Below are 27,375 nucleotides of genomic sequence, written 5' to 3'. Positions count from 1 at the left end.
TTATTGGACAGGAAACAGAGAGTAGGTATTAATGGTACTAAATCTGATTGGGGTAATGTCACTAGTGGAGTACCACAAGGCTTAGAGTGGTTCTCAACCTTTTTCACTCCATTCCCCCCCTTGTCGTTATGATGAAACAAAATGACAAAAAGATAATGAAAATTCTCTTCTGCCAAGTCAAAATAAGTAATACAAGTTTTGTTTAATTCAGATTCCCAACATTATTTGGAAACGTACAATTTCTAGCAGCTCGCCGTGGCTCCCCTGGGGGCCCCCAGGTTGAGAACCACTGGCCTTAGACCATTACTATTTATTATATACATAAACAACATAGATAGAAACAAAAGTAAATTTGCTGTCAACACTAAAATAGGGAATGTAATTAAATCTAACAAGGACTCTGCAAAACTACAGGAAGATCTAAAAAAATTTGTGCATAATCTGAAAAATGACAGATAAAATTTAACGTGGAAAAATGTAAAGTACTTATCCTAGGAGATGTAAACAGAGAAACCAAATATCAGATGAACAATGGTCTTATAGAGAAATCCGACTGTGAGAAAGGATTTAGGATTAATGACAAGTACCTGTAAGAATATTAAACCAAGACAACAATGTGTATTTGCTGGAAACAAGGCTAACAAAGTACTTGTGTTCATACAAAGGAGTGTTAGTTACAAGACACTACCACTTGTCCAATTTGACAAACCAGCTGATTTTTGGGGAATATTTTTTCTGTCAACACTGAACAGCAACCAAATCACAGAAACATAAAATTTTCGTTGGGTGCTAAGTTGCGTCGATACTCGGGAACAGTGCTAAGGAAGTATTTCAAACTTTCAGAAAAGACTAATACAGTATACTGTACCATTTAGGGCTACTCCTAAGACTTCAAGTTGACAATTATAAATATGTTAAGTTTTGATATAACATGTTGATGTTGATGATACATGGCTCCTTCCATCTGAGTGTTTATAAACACTGAACCTATGATCATATACAGTACTGTACAGTATTGCAATGTGAAATGAATTCACAATAGATACTATCTACACAGTACCAAAAGACATACGTATCTCAGAAACTGATAATAAACTCTACAGCCACCTTCACGCCAAATTATGTTGATTAATGACTTTATTTCTTTTACTAACTGGCACATGGATCCCTTTTCTCTTCTTAGCAGGAGGAGCTGAAGCACTGCACAGATGAGAAATGCCCAAATGCTACCACATTAAATGTGCTGTACAGTATATACCACCTGTATATAGTGTACACAAGACTAAGATGTAAGTGGGAACAGGCTACTGTTGTCAAATTTGGTGAATCTACCATCAGATCTGGAGACCTACCATATTATTTCCTACAGTGAAAGTTTATTCATAGTCTGGCCAACAATAAGACATGGGAAAGCAAGGTTACACAGGCCATTGTGGCATCAAAGAATCTCCATCACTCAGTCTTCAGTTGTAAATGTTGCCTTTGAGGTCCCTTTTAACGAGCTATAGATGTGATGGGAAAGTTTTACTAATTGTTAAAAGTATTAGCCACAGCCATCAGCATCAAGGGATAGCCTGGTTTCTAATTCATCGACTTGATGATCAATATACATATGTCTCCTTGGACTAACCTAAGGTCATAAGATAACATGAAGTTTTGATGTAGTTTTATGACAATGATGTCTTAAGTTCCAAAATTAGTTGTTTCTTACTATATTAAGACTGCAATGTGGATACTCACATCTGGGCTCCTTATGGGCAAATGTTTCCCACTAACAATAATACATGCACATGAGGATCTATTCAGCAGATTTGTTCTTTTTCCACCCAAGCTTTTATAAGTTCTTCAATGAATTGTTGCAAGTAAAATATGAAACATTTATACGAAGAATATGTAAATTTCATATAGGACTATTATTGCATTATACCTTCAAGAAAAAATAATAAAATTGCAAACATGATCTAGGTAACATAATATGAAGTACCGTCTTAAACCTGTTTTATCTTACAAGCTGTTTTGCACTTTGAATATCACGTTATAAATATCACTACTTAAGCAGCTTTGGATGGAGTGATGGGAGGGAGTGCCCAGTGGCCAGAACATATACAATTAGAAGCCCACTGTTGGTCCCATGCACTCTCAGAGTCTCCCCACCAACTGGCCCGCACACTGCAACATCTGTAAGAACACCAATAATGTGAAATTCATGTTTTTATAAGCATGGATATTTGTGGGCAACAAAATAATTATAATTTCTATACCGTGGTCCCTCGGTTAACGAACGGTTCGGTTAACGAATTACTGGTACCTTCCATAAGGATCTTCAATTCAGCTGACAAAAAAAACTTCGATTTACGAAATCCTCACGACAATATGTTTTGGCTTGCGCATCGGCTGGTAGCCTAGTCCGCCAATACAGTAATCGGTTCTAGGCTTACATTCGTTTTCATTGGAGTAAATATTAAGAAGGTTGTGCTCTTTAACATTTTTGCAAGTTTGATATTAAAATTATTAGTCGTTTTTACATTTAACTTATTGATAATATTTGCAGTACAGGGAACTAGTTTTTGGTGTGCCCATCAGCTACTTGACGCACCCACCAAAGCGTCTGTTTAACTTTGTTTAACGTGGAGGAAACATCTTGTTTGTCGCTCTCTTGAACATAGACCATTTTTATGTTTTTACATTACAAGTATTGGTCATTCTGAAATATATTTAACATATTGATAATATATAGCGCAGTGCAACGTTGATTTAAATAAATAATCTTTAATTACAGGTAGTGAACTTAAAATTTTATTGGTGAAATTACTGTATTGCATCCAGCATGGGCGTAAAGAAATCTAAAAAGGCGATTTCAATTCAAGTAAAACAGGAAATTATTAAGAAACAAGAAGAAGGCATTAGAACCAAGGTACTGAGTAAAGAATATGGCATGTCGGCATTAAACTGTGTCGACAATTCTTGCGCAGAAAGACAGATTTAAAGAAGTGAATGTGAGATATAAATCTACCAGAGTGTTTAAAGGTAGATCATTAATTGCAGAAACAGAGAGGTTACTTCTTATTTGGATTAAAGAAAAACAAATGAAAGGAGATTTCTACTGAATTTATTTGTGAAAGAGCCAGGGAAATATACGGACATTTGAAGGAAGATCAACCTAGTTCTTCTGAAAATGAGTTTGAAGAGTTTAGGGCCAGCAAGGGCTGGTTTGATAAATTTAAGAAAGGAAGTGACATTTATAGTGTTGTTAGGCATGGTGAAGCTGCCAGTGCAGATAAAGAAGGAACTGAAATTTTTTTAGTGGAGTTCAAGGTATTGATGGATGAAGAGAATTATTTTCCACAGCAAGTTTTCAATGTGGATGAAACTTGGCTGTTCTGGAAGAAATGCCCAAAAGAACATTCATCACCAGAGATGAAGCTTCTTTACCGGGGCATAAACCCATGAAGGACTGTCTCACTCTATTGCTTGAGCCAATGATTCAGGGGATTTCCGACTGAAGCCTATACTTGTCTACCACTCAGAGAACCCCAGGGTGTTCAAGCAACAAAAGGTGGTAAGAGGACAACTTGGAGTTTATTGGAAGTCAAACCGTAAGGCATGGGTGACAAGACAGCTCTTAAATGAATGGGCAGTTGAGGTATTTTGCCCTACTGTGAAGAGTTACTAACCGCCAATAAACTTCCTTTAAAGGCTCTTCTCCTTCTGGATAATGTCCCTGGTCATGACCCTGAACTTGCCAGCACTTTGGAGGCTAGATTTGACTTTGAAGTGTTGTTTTTGCCTCCCAACACTACATCAATTATGTAGCCAATGGACCAAAATGTAATCAGTAACTTCGAGAAGCTGTACATGAAGAAAATGTTCAGAAGGTGTCATCAGGCAACTTCCACTGATCCTGATCTATCACTGGCACAGTTCTGGAAGACGCAATACAACATTCTAGAGGCTGTAAAATTGATCGTGTCAGCATGGCAAGAAGTCTCCATTTGATCCCTGAATTCTGCATGGAAAGCACTATGGCCAACAGCAGTCCATGATTTGGAGGGATTTGAGGAAGAAACGGAATTGGACAAGGAGACTGTGTCCATTGGTCAGTCAATGGGACTCGAAGTGGAGGAGGAGGATGTTGAAGAGCTTGTGATGTCTCATGAGTAGGAACTTACTCCTGAAGATTTGAAACAACTGGATGATATGCTAGAAATAGACAGTGGTGAGGATGAAAAGGAAAATGATGACCATATGTCTTCTTCAGACTTAAAAGATGTTGTTCACCTCTGTTCAGGAAACTGGCTTCAAGGCACCCTGATGTGGAAACAACAGAACCGATTTTGTGTACTATGGAGGACAAAGTGGTCTCCTTATTCGAGAACCAGCTAATGATGAGGAGGAGAAATGCCCCTCAACGATAAATTGACAGTTTCTTCTCTAAAAGGCAGCGTGAGAAAGATGCTTCCTCTCAGAGTTCCTCTTCAAAAAGGAGAGAGGATTTTCCTGTTGGAGAATCTGTCAGTCCAGAGGTTCCTGGAGCTTTTGTTTTTTTAAATATATTTCTTAAGCCAAACTTTTAGATAAAGTATTCAGGATTATTTTGATGAAAAAATGGTGTCTAACGAAATAAGAAATGATTTTACTGACTCCTGTATCAATATTTTTTTTTTTTTTATAAAAGAATGAAACTCCCATCACTATATCAAATAGAAATATTTCATTGAAGGATATCTTACTGGAAACGTTTCGTAGAAAACTTATTAAGGATCATTATGGTATAAAATTCATATCCCTATCACAAATAAGAACATAAGAATGGAGGAAACTGCAGCGGGCCTATTGGCCCATACTGGGCAGTCCCATTTACACCCAACCCCTATTGCTCATATATCCATCCAACCTATGTTTGAAGCTATCCAGCGTATTCGAGTTAATGATGATATTTGGTAACTTGTTCCACTCGTCCACTAGTCTATTTCCAAACCAGTGTTTACCTATTTCATGCCTAAATCTAAATTTGTCTAATTTAAAACCATTGTTACGAGTTTGCTCCTGGTTGGATAGTTTGAGTACCTTTGTAGTGTCCCCTTTGTTCAGCTCTGACTTCCATTTATACACCTCTATCATATCGCCTCTCAATCTACGTCTCTCGAGGGAGTGCAAATTAAGATGCTTTAACCTGTCTCTGTACTCAAGGTTCCTAATGCCAGGGATTAGTCTTGTCATTCTCCTCTGAATTCTTTCCAAGGATTCTATATCCATTCTGTAATACGGTGACCAGAATTGAACTGCGTAATCCAAGTGAGGTCTCACAAGCGCAAGATATAGTTTTAAGATGACCTCGCTAGTCTTGTAACTAACACTCCTTTGTATGAACCCAAGTACTTTATTAGCCTTGTTTCGAGCAAATACATATTGTTTACTTGGCTTACGATTCCGATTTTAAATAGCCATGCTTGAGTGAGGAAGGGACGGGGGGGCTGACCACACAACCCTACCCCCCAAAAAGGTTCACTTCCATCAACCCACACCAAGACCACTCACACATACACCCCTACAACACACAAACACACCCTCAAACAACCACCCACACACACACCCTCTAACAACCACACATACCCCAACCCCACTCACACATCCCCAGCAAAGGAATTAAGACAGCGAGCATAAGGAGTAAAGGTCTTATTGTATGACACATCTGCGTGTGTGAGACTGCATGGCAGCGAGTTAAAATATCAGCTGTTGAGGAGCTTTTGGCAACACTCATTTCCACTCCATCTCTCTAATCACCCACACCTTTCTGCTTTCTCACTCCATGTTTTAAAATGTTATGTAATGTAATGTTGAAGGGATACAACTTTTCTCATTTACTGTATACTTACCACAATATCTAAAAATATTTTAGGTCTCGTGATTATTAAAGACATCTTCAGGTCATGAGACTCACTAATCCTCCACCCAAGAAAGGGTGACCTGACATTCTATCAGGTCCCTGTTGGAGGGTGTGTGGGTGGTGATGGAGGGTGTGGGTGGGAAATGTAGGAGGGTGTGTGAGTGGTGTTGGAGGGTGGGTGGATGATGTTGGAGTGTGTTGGGAGTGTGTGGGTGGTGTTGGAGGGTGTGTGGGTGGTGTTGGAGGGTGTGTGGGTGGTGTTGGAGGGTGTGTGGGTGGTGTTGGGGTGCGTGGGTGGTGTTGGGGTGTGGTGGTGTTGGGGTGTGTGGATGGTGTTGGGGTGGTGTGGGTGGTGTTGGGGTGGTGTGGGTGGTGTTGGGGTGGTGTGGGTGGTGTTGGGGTGGTGTGGGTGGTGTTGGGGTGTGTGGGTGGGGTTGGGGGTGTGTGGGTGGTGTTGGGGTGCGTGGGTGGTGTTTAAAGTAAGCCACAAATAAAGTTTTTAATGTTTTTATGTACATATCATGCGACTGAGCTGTCTCCGTAGGTGTAAGCCTATTAACGGAATTAATCTTGATTTAGTGAACTAGTTCACTAAATTGAGTGAAAAATAACGGAAAAAATTCCTTCCGCTAAATTGAGTTCGTTATATAGGATTCCATTAAATCAAGAGTATACAATAGTACCCCAATTTACGCGGTCAATTGAACCCACAGGGTACCGCGGAAAGTGAAAACCGCGTAAAGTGAACAACAGAAGTATGGGATTAATTCCAATAGAGACTGGCCCAACCCCCAAACTCCACTTTTTCCGACACAATACCTATATTGTAGTAAAAATAACATCTAAATTTTATGATGGTATGCTCACACAATAAATATTTAAGAGAAATACAGTCGCCAGGTTAATGTCCATTCATATAATGGACTCAAATCCCCCCCCCCTCTTCCCAGCTCACTGGCCCCTACCTCTCTGAGAAATGATTGGGTGAAACACTGGATTTTAACGTTTAGTAATAAATAATACCTCAGACTAAAGTTAAGATAATGTAATTGACATTTCTGGATTCCTTGCAGGTCAGGGAATATTTTGAATGTAAACTTCATATATTTTGCACAAAAGATAAAATACTTGCTCTGTGTAAACCAAATTATTACATTAGATCTAAAATTTGTATGTCTAATGCAAAATCCATGATGTTTATATTCAAAATGATCATCATATTGTAAGAATTCCAGCAATGTAAATTATATTCTGGTCCAGTAATTTGTATGAATTTTATGAGCTAAAACAAATATCTTCAGTTAATAAAAAAAAAAAATATTCTTCACGACACTATCTGTCAATCAAAGTACCCCAACTTGCCTCCCCCCCTCTTCCAACCGCGACAGATGGTCGGTCAGTCCCAACCCTTCCCCCCACCCCCAACCTTCCTTCCCTACCAGAGAAATGTTGGGTGAAAGAACTAGATTTTAACTTTTAGTAATAAATAATACCTCAGACTAAAATTAGGATAATACAATTGACATTTTTGGATTCCTTGCAGGTCAGGGAATATTTTGAATGTAAACGTCATATATTTTGCACAAAAGATAAAATATTTACTCAGAGTAAACAAAATACTTATTAGATCTAATATTTGTATGTCTAATGCAAAATCTATGATGTTTATATTCAAAATGATCATCAAATTGTAAGAATTCCAGCAATGTAAATTATATTCTGGCTGGGTAATTTGTATGAATTTTATGAGCTAAAACAAATATCTTCAGTTAATAAAAAAAATAAATATATTCTTCACGACACTATCTGTCAATCAAAGTACCCCACCTTGCCTCCCCCCTCTTCCAACTGCGCCAGATGGTCGGTCCGTCCCTCCCTCCCCCCCACCAACCCTCCCTACCAGAGAAGCTTTGGGAGGAAATAGTAATTTACATTTTTAGTAATATATAATAACTCAGACTAGAGTTAGGATAATATAATTGACATTTCTGGATTCCTTGCAGGTCAGCAATATTTTGAATGTAAACTTCATATATTTTGCACAAAAGATAAAATACTTGCTTTGTGTAAACCAAATTATTACATTAGATCTAAAATTTGTATGTCTAATGCAAAATCCATGATGTTTATATTCAAAATGATCATCTTATTGGAAGAATTCCAGCAATGTAAATTATATTCTGGCCGGGTAATTTGTATGAATTTTATGAGCTAAAAAAAAAAAAAAAAATTATACTTCACGCGTATATGAGTAGATGCACCGCGGAAAGTGAAAGTCCGGTTCTGGCAAGGTACCGCGTAAATGAGAAATCGCGAAAAGTGAAACCGTGTAAAGCGAGGTAATACTGTACTGTATTTGTGCCTCCTTGGAATAATGCTGTATTGGAAAGGGGAAAGTAATATCACTTGATATATTATTTACCTACATGTAACTCACTTTTATATCCAAAAAATTTCACATTAGAGTATAAGACAAGAGTAACATCTCACCGTGTACAATTAAATTTGGGTTCCTGTGGAGCAATATAATGATAGTGGAGAGGATCAAGCATCTGTAATGGTGGTAAAGCTCCTTCCAGGATACGGGGTTGAACACCAGCATTACTTGTGCTGCTTGTCTCCCCCTGGCCAAACTCATACTGAAAAAGGTGTATCATTATTTTTTTTACATATGTTAAGTGTATTTCTTTATTTAAAGAAGACCCAGTCTAGAAACTTGTGTAACCTGGAAATATAATTCTTTGGTTAAGGTTAGACTGTTGATAAATTTAGATCCCATTTTATAAGTGAATCAGGATCTGACTGGCAACTCAGTATAAATAAGAGGTGTAGGGCATGTGAGGCGATGAACTAGAGTAAATATTGTTGACCTGGTGATCTGAATTTCTCACTTGACTCAACTAACCATTAGTTTCAATAACATCTAATTGACCCTGAATTAACTTAGTTAGAATGGCTATCAACATTCTCATAATCACCATTTTACCACCATTTTCTTTGCTTGCTGGAGTTAGTTATGATTACCTGATGGCAGCACTCCAATCTGCACAGTCTTTTGTAGCCTTTCTTATCAGGTTCGTATCTCAAAGGTTATTTCTCACTACCTCAAAAATTTGCAACCCACAGATCATAAATTGGTAATGTGTTGATGGGTAGTTAATGTACAAAGAATAATGTACATGGCTGTATTAATAATGAACATGGCTGTATTAATAATGAACATGGCTGTATTAATAATGAACATGGCTGTATTAATAATGAACATGGCTGTATTAATAATGAACATGGCTGTTTGAATAATGAACATGGCTGTATTAATAATGAACATGGCTGTATTAATAATGAACATGGCTGTTTGAATAATGAACATGGCTGTATTAATAATGAACATGGCTGTATGAATAATGAACATGGCTGTATTAATAATGAACATGGCTGTATTAATAATGAACATGGCTGTATGAATAATGAACATGGCTGTATGAATAATGAACATGGCTGTATTAATAATGAACATGCTGTATTAATAATGAACATGGCTGTATTAATAATGAACATGGCTGTATGAATAATGAACATGGCTGTATTAATAATGAACATGACTGTATGAATAATGAACATGGCTGTATGAATAATGAACATGGCTGTATTAATAATGAACATGGCTGTATTAATAATGAATATGGCTGTTGAATAATGAACATGGCTGTATTGAATAATGAACATGGCTGTATTAATAATGAACATGGCTGTATTAAGAATGAACATGGCTGTATTAATAATGAACATGGCTGTTTGAATAATGAACATGGCTGTATTAATAATGAACATGGCTGTATTAATAATGAACATGGCTGTATTAATAATGAACATGGCTGTATTAATAATGAACATGGCTGTTTGAATAATGAACATGGCTGTTTGAATAATGAACATGGCTGTATTAATAATGAATATGGCTGTTTGAATAATGAACATGGCTGTTTGAATAATGAACATGGCTGTATTAATAATGAACATGGCTGTATTAATAATAAACATGGCTGTATTAAGAATGAACATGGCTGTATTAATAATGAACATGGCTGTTTGAATAATGAACATGGCTGTATTAATAATGAACATGAAACATATTATGTAATGACCATGGCATATTAATAATGAGGATAATGGCTGTATTAATAATGAACATGGCTGTATTAATAATAATAGACATGGCTGTAGTAATAATGAGTATGGCTGTATTAATAGCCATGAACATGGCTGTATTAATAAAGAACATGGCTGTATTAATAATTAACATGGCTGTATTAATAATGAACATGGCTGTATTAATAATGAACATGGCTGTATTAATAATGAACATGGCTGTATTAATAATGAACATGGCTGTATTAATAATAAACATGGCTGTATTAATAATGAACATGGCTGTATTAATAATGAACATGGCTGTATTAATAATGAACATGGCTGTAATAATAATGAACATGGCTGTATTAATAATGAACATGGCTGTATTAATAAAGAACATGGCTGTATTAATAATTAACATGGCTGTATTAATAATGAACATGGCTGTATTAATAATGAACATGGCTGTATTAATAATGAACATGGCTGTATTAATAATGAATATGGCTGTATGAATAATGAAATATGGCTGTATTAATAATGAACATGGCTGTATGAATAATGAACATGGCTGTATTAATAATGAACATGGCTGTTTGAATACGAACATGGCTGTATTAATAATGAACATGGCTGTATTAATAATGAACATGGCTGTATATTGTTCTTGAACATGGCTGTATTAATAATGAACATGGCTGTATTAATAATGAACATGGCTGTATTAATAATGAACATGGCTGTATTAATAATAAACATGGCTGTATTAATAATGAACATGGCTGTTTGAATAATGAACATGGCTGTATTAATAATGAACATGGCTGTATTAATAATAAACATGGCTGTATTAATAATGAACATGGCTGTTTGAATAATGAACATGGCTGTTTGAATAATGAACATGGCTGTATTAATAATGAACATGGCTGTTTGAATAATGAACATGGCTGTTTGAATAATGAACATGGCTGTTTGAATAATGAACATGGCTGTATTAATAATAAACATGGCTGTATTAAGAATGAACATGGCTGTATTAATAATGAACATGGCTGTTTGAATAATGAACATGGCTGTATTAATAATGAACATGGCTGTATTAATAATGAACATGGCTGTATTAATAATGAACATGGCTGTATTAATAATGAACATGGCTGTTTGAATAATGAACATGGCTGTTTGAATAATGAACATGGCTGTATGGCTGTTTGAATAATGAACATGGCTGTTTGAATAATGAACATGGCTGTATTAATAATGAACATGGCTGTATTAATAATGAACATGACTGTATTAATAATGAACATGGCTGTATTAATAATGAACATGGCTGTATGAATAATGAACATGGCTGTATTAATAATGAACATGACTGTATGAATAATGAACATGGCTGTATGAATAATGAACATGGCTGTATTAATAATGAACATGGCTGTATTAATAATGAATATGGCTGTATGAATAATGAACATGGCTGTATGAATAATGAACATGGCTGTATTAATAATAACATGGCTGTATGAATAATGAACATGGCTGTATTAATAATGAATATGGCTGTATGAATAATGAACATGGCTGTATGAATAATGAACATGGCTGTATTAATAATAACATGGCTGTATGAATGTAATAATGAACATGGCTGTATTAATAATGAAATATGGCGTATGAATAATGAACATGGCTGTATTAATAATGAACATGGCTGTATTAATAATAAATGGCTGTATGAATAATAAATATGGCTGTATTAATAATGAACATGGCTGTATTAATAATGAACATGGCTGTAAGGAATAATGAACATGGCTATTAATACCTAAACATGACTGTATGAATAATGAACATGGCTGTATGAATAATGAACATGGCTGTATTAATAATGAACATGGCTGTATTAATAATGAACATGGCTGTATGAATAATGAACATGGCTGTATGAATAATGAACATGGCTGTATTAATAATGAACATGACTGTATTAATAATGAACATGGCTGTATTAATAATGAACATGGCTGTATGAATAATGAACATGGCTGTATTAATAATGAACATGACTGTATGAATAATGAACATGGCTGTATGAATAATGAACATGGCTGTATTAATAATGAACATGGCTGTATTAATAATGAATATGGCTGTATGAATAATGAACATGGCTGTATGAATAATGAACATGGCTGTATTAATAATAACATGGCTGTATGAATAATGAACATGGCTGTATTAATAATGAATATGGCTGTATGAATAATGAACATGGCTGTATGAATAATGAACATGGCTGTATTAATAATAACATGGCTGTATGAATAATGAACATGGCTGTATTAATAATGAATATGGCTGTATGAATAATGAACATGGCTGTATGAATAATGAACATGGCTGTATTAATAATAACATGGCTGTATGAATAATGAACATGGCTGCATTAATAATAACATGGCTGTATGAATAATGAACATGGCTGTATTAATAATGAACATGACTGATTGAATAAAGAACATGGCTGTTTGAATAATAAATAAACATGGCTGTGTGAATAAAGAATATGGTTGTTTCCTAAGGTTTGATTAAGTTTTGGTTTCATGAACTAAATAAATAAAAAGAACAAGTTTTTTGCCACTCCAAGTGGGCAAGTTACTTGTCCTGAAACAGTCCAAGGTTTCATAAATTTGGGAAATAATAATGGAAAATACAGACTATGAAATTCATCTAATATCACAAAGTATGTGAAAACATACTCCTCTCTGCTTCAGTTAAAATGTTTACAAAGTCTCTCACACTACTACAGTACTATTATGTCCCTTCTTTGAAGTTCTCCCCAAGTTGGAAGCTCAAATGCTAGACACAAACTGCTGTGTTTATATTCCAAAACTGTACAGTACTGTGATACTTCTCAAACTAGAAAAATATGTCATTTGCTTTGTTACTCCATACTTACTTGAAGTGGTGTTGGTACTGATGATGCCATATCTGCTAGCACACCTCGTGAAGGAACATGTAGAGGTAACTCACGACACACTACCTGGGTCTCCAGCAAGACACACTCATCTACAGAAAATTGTGGAATTCAAGTCTTAATAAGGAGAAATATATATACAGTACAGTACCTTCTCCTTTGAAGTATAAAATCAACATGCTGACACAAAATAGCAGAACCTCATCATCCTCTGCAGTAAGTTTCATGGAATCACACTGCAGATGGTGAATGAAAGGACCTTTGGTAAAAGGGAGATTAGGTTCCAAACTGAAACGATAATCTCCAAATTATTCTATAAAGGTAGCAGGCAGCTATCAAACAATGAGGTACTACTGCCTGGGAAGATATTGAAAGCATAATGTGTTGTCTAATGGTAGACCCTGCTGCCATATGGCATCACAAAAATTTTGACCAAGTCCCAGGTTGCTGATCTGATTGACTTTCTGCCTCATTCACAAAAAATTGCAGGGTCTGAATTGTTTCTCTTTCTTTAACATATATATATATATATATATATATATATATATATATATATATATATATATATATATATATATATATATATATATATATATATATATATATATATATATATATATATATATATATATATATACTTTGAAAGTAGAAAGCTCAAGAGCTAAAAATGCTTACATTTGTCATTTTCATTTGATGTTTTAATGATGGATCTCTCCTATATTCTGGTTCTGGATCTTTTCAATCATATTATCTCTTCATATTTAGTCTGTTATAATAAATCTATGATACACCTTTTCACTACACCTTTTCACTTGGTCCCATTAAAGCAATTAAGCAGTTACATAGCAAAGTAGGCAAAAATTCTTATTTTTTACTAAATAAAAGTGTTCCTCAAATCTGGCAGGTTCATTTTCAAATTTTATTTCATAAAATCTTAGTACTATTAGTTTTCTGCATTCTGCACCTCTCCTTCATGTTCAACTTGGATACTTTCTTCAGTGGATGCAATATCTGGGTTCACATAAAGGAACACCATATTGCTTTCTGGCCTTGTGCTATCAGCAGACTTTGGAGTTGGCATACTACACTCATAGTAACCACTTGCTCGTGATGTGTCAATAGTTGGTCTGGCCTTCTGTCGTAAAGGGGCAACTTCTTCATTCAGTTCCAAAATTCCTTCCTCAAGTTCTGAGGGTTTACTTTCCATGATATTAGCATCTGCAACTTGCAAGGGTGTAGTCTCTTGTTGCTTCACCTTCTGTACTGCATTAATAGGTTCAACACTTGCAGCTTCTGTCAAATCTTCAGTTGGTTTTTCATCTTTTTTCTTGTCCATGGTTTCTTGAATTTGTTTGTTTTTATCTTGAGGCATATTTTCTTTTTCTTCCTTGTCACTGGGAATATTATCTTCATCCTCAGTGTTGCTGTCTTCACTAACATCACTTTTATCTTCATTATCTTTGTCCATTATACCTTGATGATCAACGTCTTCATTGTTCTGTTTGTGGGAATCTTTATTTTCTTCAGCATGAACTTCACATTCTATTTCTTTTTCCTTTAACTCATCTGATCCTACTGAACCAATAAAGTCATTCAAAAATTCCCCAGACTGAGTTATTTTCTTTCTCTCATTGAGTGATGTGCATGATCCTTGAAGGCTTTCCCTGAATTTCTCAAGGCTCTCTTTCTCTGCTTTATCATTACATGACAACTTTGCAATACTATCACTAGAATTCTGCGATTTATCTGTTAGAATACTGCAACGCTGCTTTTCATTAACTTCTTCAATTTGTACATAAGGTTGAACAGCATTTGGTTTTGTGGGGTATGGAGGACTTTCACGAATATCCATACCAATAGTTTGTAAAGTTTTCACCGTCTTGTCCCTGAAGCATGGTAATATCAGCGCACACAGCAAAATCCAAAGGAATGCAACAAACAGCCAGTAGTAATGATACCATCCATCTTTGTGTGCATCTTGTAAAGAATACTTCCCATGTACCAGAACTGGCAGCAAGATGAAGATGTACAGGGCATAGAATGATGTTACAAATAATGGGTAAACTGCAGTAAGAAGTAATATTACAAAAAGACGAAAGTTATCTCTAGCCTGCAACTGATTGACTTTCACTTGCTGTGCCATGGTAAATGGATCAAATTTAAATACTGCACTTGGAGAATTATATTTCTTCACTATACATTACCACTTTGATAATGAAGTGATATACTGCAAGTTCCTTAATATGTAATCACTAATAGCCTACTCAGTGATCTTTGAATCTGAAAAATGACAAAGAGGTGTTGAACTATGTAGTAGCACAACCTTCTAGGAGTGAATATCAACGGTCACTGGCGTTACATCCTGTCCAGATGTAAGAGAGTGCTGGATTAATAAGCTGGCACAGGATGTTACTGTGATAAAGTTTGTGTTGACATATTGTTCTAACATAAAATCACTTACAGTAATCTAGTGGATTAACAATCTAACTTTAGTTACAAAATCAGTAATGTTGTACAGTATCATTATTTTACCTATGGATAGAAAAATGTTAATACGATCTAATAATTTTCCTAAAATTTACAGAGCAATTGAATAATCATTAACATGATGCAACACATTACAAAGAATTCTGATAGTGTCAGATAAAAAAAAACTTATTTTATATGCTTAGTGAAAGCAAAACTAATAATGAGAGAAAATATAAATGTCTAATACTGATTTTTAATCTCTTGAAGAATATCTTCAGCAATGCCAGCAGCTTGAAGAATGTTGGTAATGTCCACAAATTTCTGTTGAACATAAGCCTGTCGTTCTGATGGTGACATCTGGGCTACCACTTCCTGGGGTTCTTGTTTTGAGTTTTCAACCTGAACTTTGTCTGAGATATTGCTTTTGACGGATGAACTTGAATTATTCCTTGAAAGAATGTTTTGTGGTGACTTCCACCCAGCATTACGATACTGACGAGAACCTTTTCTACTGAATTTGCTCTGGATGTACGAATCTGGAAGTTCTCCCTTCTCTGACTTATCAGTTTGTCCTGATGCACTGTCTTGTTTCTCAATGCTGGATCTTCTTCCACTCTCTAGGGAAGCACTTTTCAGACTTTCAATAGAGGGCCTTCTAAGACTCTCCACTGAAGTTCTCTTGGAGTTCTCTGAAGGCATCTGAGATGTAATTAATAATTCAACCACACCAAAACAAAAAAGTTTTTCTGAAACAGTCCTAAAGACCAGATGGATGGCTTATGATATCAATGTAATTTTTAAGTGATGCTTTGGATGCTTTTTGAAGAAAAAATTAATATTATTGCTAATCTTTTTCTTCTACTACATTTAGGTTTTCCTCATCTTCTTCTTCAATACTCTCCCACTCCTTTTTTGTTTCTTCTAGAGTACAAGATTCAATACTAGTAGTGGAGTCTATTCTCACTAATGTCAGATATTTATCAAATGACTGAAATGGAGGAAGACCTTGAAATGAATCTTGCTTAGATAATTGCCTCTTTAGGGGACTTTCCTGATTTGAAGATTCTTTTTCTATGTCAGATGATGACAATGGACCTGGCTGATAACTGGCAGATGCTTCATTCTTGTACAAGGCACCTTGAGTGTTGGAATCTAGAGGATCTATATCTTGATATTCAGACTCATTAAAAGATGGATAAAATTCTTCCTGAACCGTATCTTCATTAAAGTCAAAACCAAGGTTGTCAATGTGATAACCGTCTTCATCCACAGAACTTAAGAGGTGTGAGCGGCTAAGGGTACCATAATTTTGAGACTGTGCTGTTTGACTCCTCTCCAGCTCCTTTAATTCACCAATAACATGATATGGATTGGGATTTATGGTTCCTTCACTTAAGTCTGGGCAACTGACCTGAGAAGATATGGCTATAGTCTTCACTTGTGGAGAAGGTAAATTTACCAAAGTCGTAAGTTTTTCGTCGTCTTTCTTGGGTAAACCTTTGATCTCATCTTTCCTATGCCTCTCTTCAGGAAATTTGCTTTGGTGCTGACTGTGGTGTGTTAACTGGCATGCCTCATTTCTGGCAATTATTGAAGAGCTTGTACAGAGTGGCTTACCTCCAATAATGTACCCTTGAGTTTGTCTGGCCCATATGCATACCACAACAACGATCACAATTAAAAACACAAAGATTCCACAAGCTATGATGAGCCCTAAGATCAACAGTACACTGTTACTTGTTTTCACTGAACTGGGGACCACCTGCTCCCGGTCTTCTTTTTTCTTATCAATCATCATCTGGGTTGCTGTCCCTGGGTTAACACCAACTTGCCCAACTCTTCTCATGTCTATGTTTGGAAACACCATTAATATGATAATCAAAATACAAAATGCAATTGCCAATGGCACAATCACAGATAGAATCAAGATGGCTTTCTTTTGTCTATTAGCCATTCTTAATTAAAAATGTCATTTTTCAAATGTCTGTGTTTCTCTCTCCACCGTGGCTAACTCGTACGACTTATGAGTAGCAAACAGAGGATACTGAAAGAAGTGCCACTGACAAACTTAACTATTTCTCCCTTGCATGTCGTATCTAACCTTTTCTTACCAGTAAATAATTGATAATAAATTAGACTACATATATCTATGAAATTTTCTGGTTATACAGTTTTAGTATATTTTAAGTCTTTATGAGAGATTCGTTGAACATACTGAGAAATGGTAACTCTCTTCACAAAGGATGCAATGGTGATAAAGACTAGATAAGCAGCTGGCTGGGGGATGCCCCAACAGCATCCTGTGCACTCTCTCTCACTACACTACTGTACACTAGTAGTCAGAAGTCATATTAAGACAATGTCTAAATAATTCATTATAAATACTGTAAATTAATATTTGGAAATCCAATACAATGAATTAATTTGGACATCCAATACAATGAATTATAAAAAAAAAAAATCTGTAAAAATAAAAAATAAAATCCACAATGATAGAAAACAGAAATGAGGTACAGTACTGTACAGTATAGTCTTTTTCAAATGAACATTACATTAATATTCACAACATGACAGGAGGAAAGTGTGTGGTAAGAGATACAGTAAAAGGGTCTCAATTGTTTCTCTTACTTTGACAACACAACTTACTGTACATATAACGTTTATCACTCTTGATTTCTTTTTTTCTTTTTTTTATGGATCTTTATTAATATTATTACAGTATTATTAGTAATTTTTATTATAATTGTTAATATTTCTTTTTAATTAGATTATTATTTTATTATATTCCCCCACCAGGCCTTCATGTGGATCATTGTAAAATGACCTGTGCCCGGGTGGGCTAATGCCTGTACAGTATTAAAAAAAAAAAAAAGGGAGAGAGAGATGTATGTATAAAATATATATATATATATATATATATATATATATATATATATATATATATATATATATATATATATATATATATATATATATATATATATATATATATATATATATATATATATATATATATATATATATATATATATATATATATATATATATGATTTATGTAACCACAAGAAAATTGGTTTTACTGACAACAAATTTATGGTCAGTTCAAAACTGATAATATGTTACATAAATTTATTTGTCAGTGGCCCAAGGTTAAAAATGCTTTGAAAACCTTTGATCTTGATGTATGATAGTTATTTTGTGGGTCCCTTTTTTCTGACCTGACCTGTCTAGTCACGTCACCACCCTTCTCTTAAGCTTCCCCACGTGTGTGTTGTGTGGGGATTAGTGGATGTCATCATTATGACCTGACCTCATGTTTTTAGGTCACCCTGCATATTTAAGCCTCTTCTGTCCATGTAATCCAGTTGCTCTGAAGATGTTCCTGGAATAAAGACGTAAAGCTAAGGTACTCCGTTGTTTCCATTTTCCCGTGATTTTATCAAGTATATATATATATATATATATATATATATATATATATATATATATATATATATATATATATATATATATATATATATATATATATATATATATATATATATATATATATATATATATATATATATATATATATATATATATATATATATACACAGTATTACCCCGCCTAACGCGGTTTCACTTAGCGCGTTTTATCATATACGCGGTGCCTTGCCAGAGCTGAACTTTCACTTAACGCGGAATTTTTCATCATATACGCGGTGAGTGTCCGGCTCGAGACGCTATTTTTAGATTTTCCCCACGCGCCACGCGCCACCCGCCTGCCCGCCTGCCTGCCTCTCCCTCCTCCTCCCTCCACTTGGGCAAGCCGCGCGGTAAGGTTGCGCAGTGTGTGTCTTTGTTGCGTTATCACTGACGTCATATGACGTATCGGACTGTGATTGGCCATGCATCCCTACCCCCCTCTGCTGCTAGCTGTAATTGGCTTAAAGTATTATGACGTGACCACCCCGGGGAGGGAGGGAGGGAGGAGAGACGATGCTTGACCTAGCCGCGGCAGTTTCATCCCTCAAGGCCACACCGTGTAAACGCGCATCCATTGTTCCGTAAAATGGCTTCCGCCGGACCACCACCGCCCCCAGAGAGAGACCTTTCCTTACCTGGACCCAGCGGCACTAAGCCAAAGAAGACACGACGTTCCTTAAACTACGAGGTGAAGTACCAAATTGTTCAAGATTTGGAGAAAGGAACACGGCAAGTTGATCTCGCGCGCCAGCATGGCGTCAACGAATCTACGATTCGCACGATCAAGAAGGATGCAGCCAAGATCAAAGAGCACATGAAAATCACAAAGTCTGCAGGTGCTTCATCTATCAGGTATTGCCAGAACAGGGTGCTGGCAAAAGTGGAAAATTTGCTGGTGAGTTATTTGGTTCGTCAGGCGCGACGCAACATGGCGGTGGACACGCGCTCAGTGCAGGAGTACGCACGTGAGCTATACGCAGCAGTGTCACGTAAGCTGGGAATTGCAGAGCCCAAACCCTTCAATGCTTCCTCTGGTTGGCTGCATAGGTTTAAGAAGAAGAACAAGATCACCAACATCAACATTGGTGGTGAGGAAGCGAGTGCTGACCGTGTGGCGGCTAGAGATTTTCCTCCGTTCTTACGTGAGATTATGGAGGAAGGACAGTACACTGACGACCAGGTGTTTAACATGGACGAATCTGGTCTTTTCTGGAAAAAGTTACCTTCCAAGACCTTCGTTGTCCAGTCTGCCAGCAAGGTAAGGGGTCGGAAGTTGCAGAAGGAACGCATCACCGTCCTGTTTACCACCAATGCCTTCGGTACCTGTAAACCAAAGTTATCGGTGATTCACACAGCCCACAAGCCGCACGCCTACAAGAATATGGACATGAACAAGCTTAATGTCCACTGGCTAACCGTCCTCTTCTCTGTCCCTCTTCTGGTTTGACAACTGTTTTGTTCCTGACGTGAAGAAATTCTGCGAGCAACAGAATGTTCCATTCAATATTTTGTTGCTCCTTGACAACGCACCTGGACACTCGCCCCTACTTATGGATCGTCACCCCAACGTAAAAGTGGTCTTCCTTCCTCCCAACACTACGTCATTAATCCAGCCCATGGACCAGGAGTTAATCTGCAATGTTAAAGCTGCATACTCGGCAAAGAAATTCAAGCTCCTGAACGACTCTACCAACACCAAGGATGAGTTGCGTAAGCTGGGTGACACCGACAGCGAGAGTAAAAGCGACGAGGACAAGGAACAAGAGGTGGTGACTCAAGAAGTTCTCGTCAAATAGTTTTGGAAGAAATTTAACGTCAAAGAAGCTATAGACTTCTTGGTGGAGGCATGGGATCAGCTGTCTATTGCTACGATTCGTCATGCATGGAGACATGTGTTGCATGGCACACCAGCTGAGAGGAGGAGTCAACCTGTGACTGGTGAGGTTTAGTCTGTGACAGTGGCATTGGACCTTGCAAGAGAAGCTGCGCACAGTATTACAGCTGAAGGCTTCTCCGAGACCACCAACGAAGACATCCTGGAGGTGATCAGAGATCCTGAAATGACTGCCGACGAGATGTTGGAAGATGATCACGTCAGTGAAGAGGAAGATGGTGCGTCAATCTCCGAAGAACACAAGTTAACGCACAGTCATATTAAGGGTGCAATCGAGTGTGCAGAAAAATTGAAGCTCTTCCTTTCCAACGACAATGACGATGACCGCTATGAAGTCTTCCATACCCGGCTGGTGCAGGCTATGGAGCCGTACATCAAGGTGTATCAAGACAACATCAACACTAGCCGTCAAAAAAGCATGACCGAGTTCTTCGCCCGCAACCCACCACAGCCAGCCAGAGCCAGTGATAGTGACAGTGAAGGTGACTTTGAGGGATTTGTCAGGGGAGCCCTGACAACTGTAACTGATAGTGATGGTGATGCAACTAGTAATGGTGATTCACCTGAGGGCCAGTAATCTGCCCTCTGCCTCGGAACCAGCCTCCATCCCCGTATGTCAACCCATCTCTTCTACTAACTTAAGTGTTACACCTAACTTTTAGTTTTCCTAACCTAACCTCTTCTATATTACTTGTTTGTGCATACCATCATAAAGTTAAGATAAAATTTTTACTACAACATAGTTGTGTGTCGTCAAAAAGTGGAGTTTGGGGGTCGGGCCAGTTTCTATTGGAATTAATCCCATATGTTCTGTTCTTCCATTTAAGCGGATTTTACTTTCCGCAGTACCCTGTGGGTTCAATTGACCGCATAAATCGGGGTATTACTGTATGTATATATATATATATATATATATATATATATATATATATATATATATATATATATATATATATATATATATATATATATATATATATATATATATATATATATATATATTAGGGGGCAGTGAAATTTTGCTCAAAGCTGCACTCTTCAGGCATTGTTCCTTATACATACAGTGGGGTATGCTATAACGAACGGATCCTACTACGAATATTCCTATAACGAACGGTTTTACCTATAAAATTGAGAATGCTATAACGAACGCAACTCCTACAACGAACGCGGATGAATACGGGACTATTTCGCCTGGCGCATGAATATTGTTGTACCGCCACCCACAACAAGAGCGTCAGGCGCCATCTTTGTCTCATTTTGTAGCCAGTGCACCACTGTTATTGTTGAAATTTCGTCTTTTGATGTGGAAATTCGCATTATTTGTATAACTATTTTGTTATACAAGTATACAATTGTAACAATGAGTCGTCCAAAGCGAGTGAGAAAGCTAATAACCCTTGAAACTAAGAAAGAAATTGTAAAGAAACGTGAGAATGGAAGAAGCATTGCGAAACTTAGTGATGAATATGGGATGGCTAAATCAACTATATGTACGATTTTGAAGAATAAAGAGGAGTTAAAAACTGTGCAAGTGGCTAAGGGAATCTTTAGACTTAGCAAAGCAAAGTGTAATGTGATTGAAGAGATGGAAAATTTACTCTTAGTGTGGATAAAGGAGAAAGAAATGGCAGGTGGTAACATTAGTGAAGCTATAATTTGTGAGAAGGCTAAACAATTGTTTGAGGACCTTAAAGTCAAGACTCCCAGTGGAAGTGATAGTGATGTGCCAGTGTTTAGGGGTACCTGCATGCTGAATAACACTAAGGTAAGATAAAGTACCGTATTTTTTACATTTTCCACAGAATTTTTTCAGTGTTAAGTGGTTGTATTTGGGGGCCTGGAAAGGATTAATCCTATAATGAACGAATGCTATAACGAACGAGGTTCTGGAACCAATTACGTTCGTTATAGCATACCCCACTGTATATATATACAGTCAACCCTCACTTTACGCGGTTAATGTAACCCACAGGGTACCGCGGAAAGTGAGAAACGCGTAAAGTGAATAACATAACATATGGGATTAAATGAAATAGAGACCAGCTGATCCCCAAACTCCACTTTTCCAACACAATACCTATGTTCTAGTAAAAATAACATCTTAATTTTATGATGGTACATGCACACAATTAATACTTAAGAGAAATAGAGAAATACAGTCGCCAAGTTAATGTCCATTCAAATAATGGACAGACTCCTTCCCCCTCTTCTCACACTACACTGCTGGCTCTTCCCTCTGAGAAATTATACTTCACCCGTGTAAAGGGGTACACCCACCGCGGAATGTGAGCATCCTGGGTTCTGGCAGGGCACCGCGTAAACGTAGAAACGCGGAATGTGGGACCGCGTAAAGTGAGGGTTGACTGTATATATATATATATATATGCTGATAACCACAAGGAAAGAAGAAAACACGAAGTTCCCAAGCGCTTTCGTTAAATTCACATCTTCAGGGGTGAGTACAGACTAGAGAGAGTAATACAAATCAAGGTGTATATATACAGAGGAGGGTGAGACCAGGTCCACAATGGTCAGGTATTAGGTAATGACCCAACTAATCTTTAAATAGCACACAACGGTTGGTGGTCAGGTCAGATGGTCAAGTGACCCGGCCTTCTCACCTGATCACAAATCTTAATTACAAAATTGTCCAGCTTGTACATGCCGTAACTCAAATTCATGTTGAATGCTTCGGTATGTTTAATAAGACTAGATTCTATGATGTTCCTACTATCAATTGAATTACATGGTAATATTGAGGAGGCATTATCCCAGTCAATGCAATGCTTGTTATCCCTCAAATGAACAAACAGAGCATTGGATTCCTGGCCTGTCCTAACACTGTATTTGTGTTGTTTAATTCTAGTTGCAAGATCTTTACCTGTCTGGCCTAAGTAAAACATAATACATTCCTTGCAAGGAACTTTATAAATGCAACCAATTCTGTTGTTGGTGGAGTTCTTGATTAACATTTGTTTAACAGTGCATGAGTTTTTAAATGCCACATTGACGTTCCAGGTTTTTAGCTGTGCAGGAATGTGTGAGAAATTTTTGTGAAATGGTAATATTAAGATATTCTTATGGTCATGGGTGGGCTTGGGATCAGTTCTATAAAAAGTTTTCTTAGTAATGTTTAAGCATTTGTCTATGAAAGATCTAGGGTATTTAAGGTTTGAGCCAATATTATATATATATTTGTATTTCTCATCGATGAATTCCGGACTGCAAATTCTCAAGGCACGTAAAAACATTGTTGAAAATACTGACTGTTTGACTTTATTATGGTGGGCAGAATAATAATGAATGTATGAACACACATTAGTTGGTTTTCTATAAATACTGAACTTAAAAGTGTTACCTATTCTGTGTATCAGACAGTCTAGGAATGGCAATTTATAGTCATGCTCTAATTCCACAGTGAATTTGATCGAGGGGGCTAAGTTGTTAAGTTGTGGCAGGAAAGCTTTTAGGTCCTCATTACATGGCCAGAGACATAATACATCATCAACATATCTAAACCAGACTGCTGAGGGTGGTAAAATATTATTTAATAGTTTCTTTTCAAAGAATTCCATATATAGGTTGCTTAATACAGGTGAGAGTGGATTACCCATTGCCATACCAAATTTTTGAGCATAATATTCCCCATTGAATTCGAATTTGCAATCCTTAATTAATACATAGTTTGATGAGTTCGATGAAGTCGTCTTGGGAACTCTGGTGTTTTCTTCTTTCCTGTGGTTATCAGCATATACCTAGATCACGCCACCTCTACAGTGATTTATTTGCATATATATATATATATATATATATATATATATATATATATATATATATATATATATATATATATATATATATATATATATATATATATATATATATATATATATATATATATATATATATATATATATATATATATATATATATATATATATATATATATATATATATATATATATATATATATATATATATATATATACAGGGTATGCTATAATCTAACTGATCCTACTATTAATATTCCTATAATCTAACTAAGTTTTACCTATAAAATTGAGAATGCTATAACTAATGCAACTCCTACAACTTAACGCCGATGAATACGGATTATTTCGCTTCTGGCGATGAATATTGTTGTACCGCTCTACACAACAAGAGCTCACCATGTCATCTTTGTCTCATTGTGTAGCCAGTGCACCACTGTTATTGCTGAAATTTCGTCTTTTGATGGGAAATTGCCGTATTTGTATAACTATTTTGTTATACAAGTATACAATTGTAACAATGAGTCATTCCAAACTAGTGAGAAAGCTAATAACCTTGAAACTAAGAAAGGAAATTAAAGAAACTTGAATGGAAGCATTAAGAAACTTAGTGATGAATATGGGATGGCTAAATCATACTATATGTACGATTTTGAAGAATAAAGAGGAGTTAAAACTGCAAGTGGGTTGAATCCTTAGACTTAGCGCAAAGCAAAGTGTACGTGATTGAAGAGATGGAAAATTTATTAGTGTGATAAAGGAGAAAAGAAATGGCAGGTGGTAACATTAGTGAAGCTATAATTTAAAGGCTAAACAATTGTTTGAGACCTTAGCTAAGACTCCCAGTGGAAGTGATAGTGATGCCAGTGTTTAGTACCTGCATGCTGAATAACACTAAGGTAAGATAGCACCGTATTTTTTACATTTTCCACAGAATTTTTCAGTGTTAAGTGGTTGTATTTGGGCCTGAACCGATTAATCCTATAACTAACGAGGTTCTGAACCACTACGTCTTATAGCATACCCCACTGTATATATATATATATATATATATATATATATATATATATATATATATATATATATATATATATATATATATATATATATATATATATATATATATATATATATATATATATATTACCTCGCTTAATTAACGCTGCTTTCACTTAACGCTGCTACATATACGTGTGCCTTGCCAGCTGAACTTTCACTTAACGCGGATTTTTCCACAGCAACGCGGTGAGTGTCCGGCTCAGAGCTATTTTAGATTCAGACCACCCCAACTCTACAACCTTGCCTGACTGCCTGTTTTAGCTCATAAATTCATACAAATTACCCAGCCAGAATATAGTTTACATTGCTGGAATTTATAATTGGTGATCATTTTGAATATAAACAACATATTTTTTTGCATTAAACATACAATTTTTAGATAAAATGTTTAATCTGAGTGTGAAGTTATCTTTGTCCAAAATATATGACATTTATATTCAAAATATTCCTGGTCTTATATGAATCCAGCAATGTCAATTATATTATCCTAACTTTAGTTTGAGGTATTATTTATTAAAATTTAGTGGTTATCCCAATCTCCTTGGGGACGGTTGGTGGGGGTGGGGGGAGGGAGGACCAACCGACCCAATCCATCTGTTACCGGTGAAGAATTATTTTTTTTTAACTGAAGATATTTGTTTTAGCTCATTAAATTCATACAAATTACCCGTAGAATATAATTTACATTGCTGAATTCTTATAATTTGGTGATCATTTTGAATATAAACAACATATTTTTTGCATTAAACATACAATTTTTAGATAAAATGTTTAATCTGAGTAAGTATGTTATCTTTTGTCCAAAATATATGACATTTATATTCAAAATATTCCTGGTCTTACAATGAATTCAGCAATGTCAATTATATTATCCTAACTTTAATCTGAGGTATTATTAATACTAAATGTTAAAACTCTTGAATGGAGGATTGTGGGGGTGGGGGAGGTTGGGACTGACCACGCTGATGGAAGAGGGGGAAGGCAAGGTGGGTACTTTGATTGACAGATATGTTGAAGAATATATTTTTTTATTAACTGTAGATATTTTGTTTTAGCTCATAAAATTCATACAAATTATCCAGCCAGAATATAATTTACATTGCTGGAATTTTATAATTTGGTGATCATTTGAATATAAACAACATATTTTGTCATACAATTTTTAGATAAAATGCTTTAATCTGTGTAAGTATAAGATCTTTTGTGAAAAATATATGACATTTATATTCAAAATATTCCTGGTCTTACAAGGAATCCAGCAATGTCAATTATATTTTCCTAACTTTAGTTTGAGGTTATCCCACACATCTCCTGGGACGGTTGGTGGGGTGGGGAGGGACCGACCGACCATCTGTTAGCTGGCTGTGTACTGTAGTGTGAGGGAGTTGAGTCCATTATTTGAATGGACATTAATTCACACTGTATTTCTCTTAAGTATTAATTGTAGATGTACCATCATAATAAGATGTTATTTTTTACTACAGTTATTTGTCGCCAGTGAGCTTGGGGTCGGGCTGGGTTTGATCCCATATGTTCTGCTATTCCAATCACGTCTTCACTTAACGCGGGACCTCCTGGGTTCAATTGACCGCTATGGGTACCAATATATATATATATATATATATATATATATATATATATATATATATATATATATATATATATATATATATATATATATATATATATATATATATATACACACATT

General features: G+C 35.9%; 1 protein-coding gene across 1 annotated transcript in view; it reads right to left on the bottom strand.

The window, feature by feature from the left end:
- Positions 1–330: 330 nt before the first annotated feature.
- LOC121870391 (mediator of RNA polymerase II transcription subunit 16-like) overlaps positions 331–27,375 on the bottom strand; it is a gene marked incomplete in the record, with an annotated part of 168,675 nt that continues 141,630 nt past the window's right edge. The window contains 3 exon segments of the mRNA XM_042372215.1: positions 331–2,178; positions 8,378–8,526; positions 12,987–13,096. Of these exon segments, the coding sequence (XP_042228149.1) occupies positions 2,052–2,178; positions 8,378–8,526; positions 12,987–13,096 (386 nt within the window).

This window comes from Homarus americanus, unplaced genomic scaffold (assembly GCF_018991925.1).
Source record: "Homarus americanus isolate GMGI-L3 unplaced genomic scaffold, GMGI_Hamer_2.0 scaffold40856, whole genome shotgun sequence".
Lineage (NCBI taxonomy): Eukaryota > Metazoa > Arthropoda > Malacostraca > Decapoda > Nephropidae > Homarus > Homarus americanus.
Note: the sequence above shows the minus strand (reverse complement) of the source record. Positions and strands in the feature narration are given on the sequence as shown.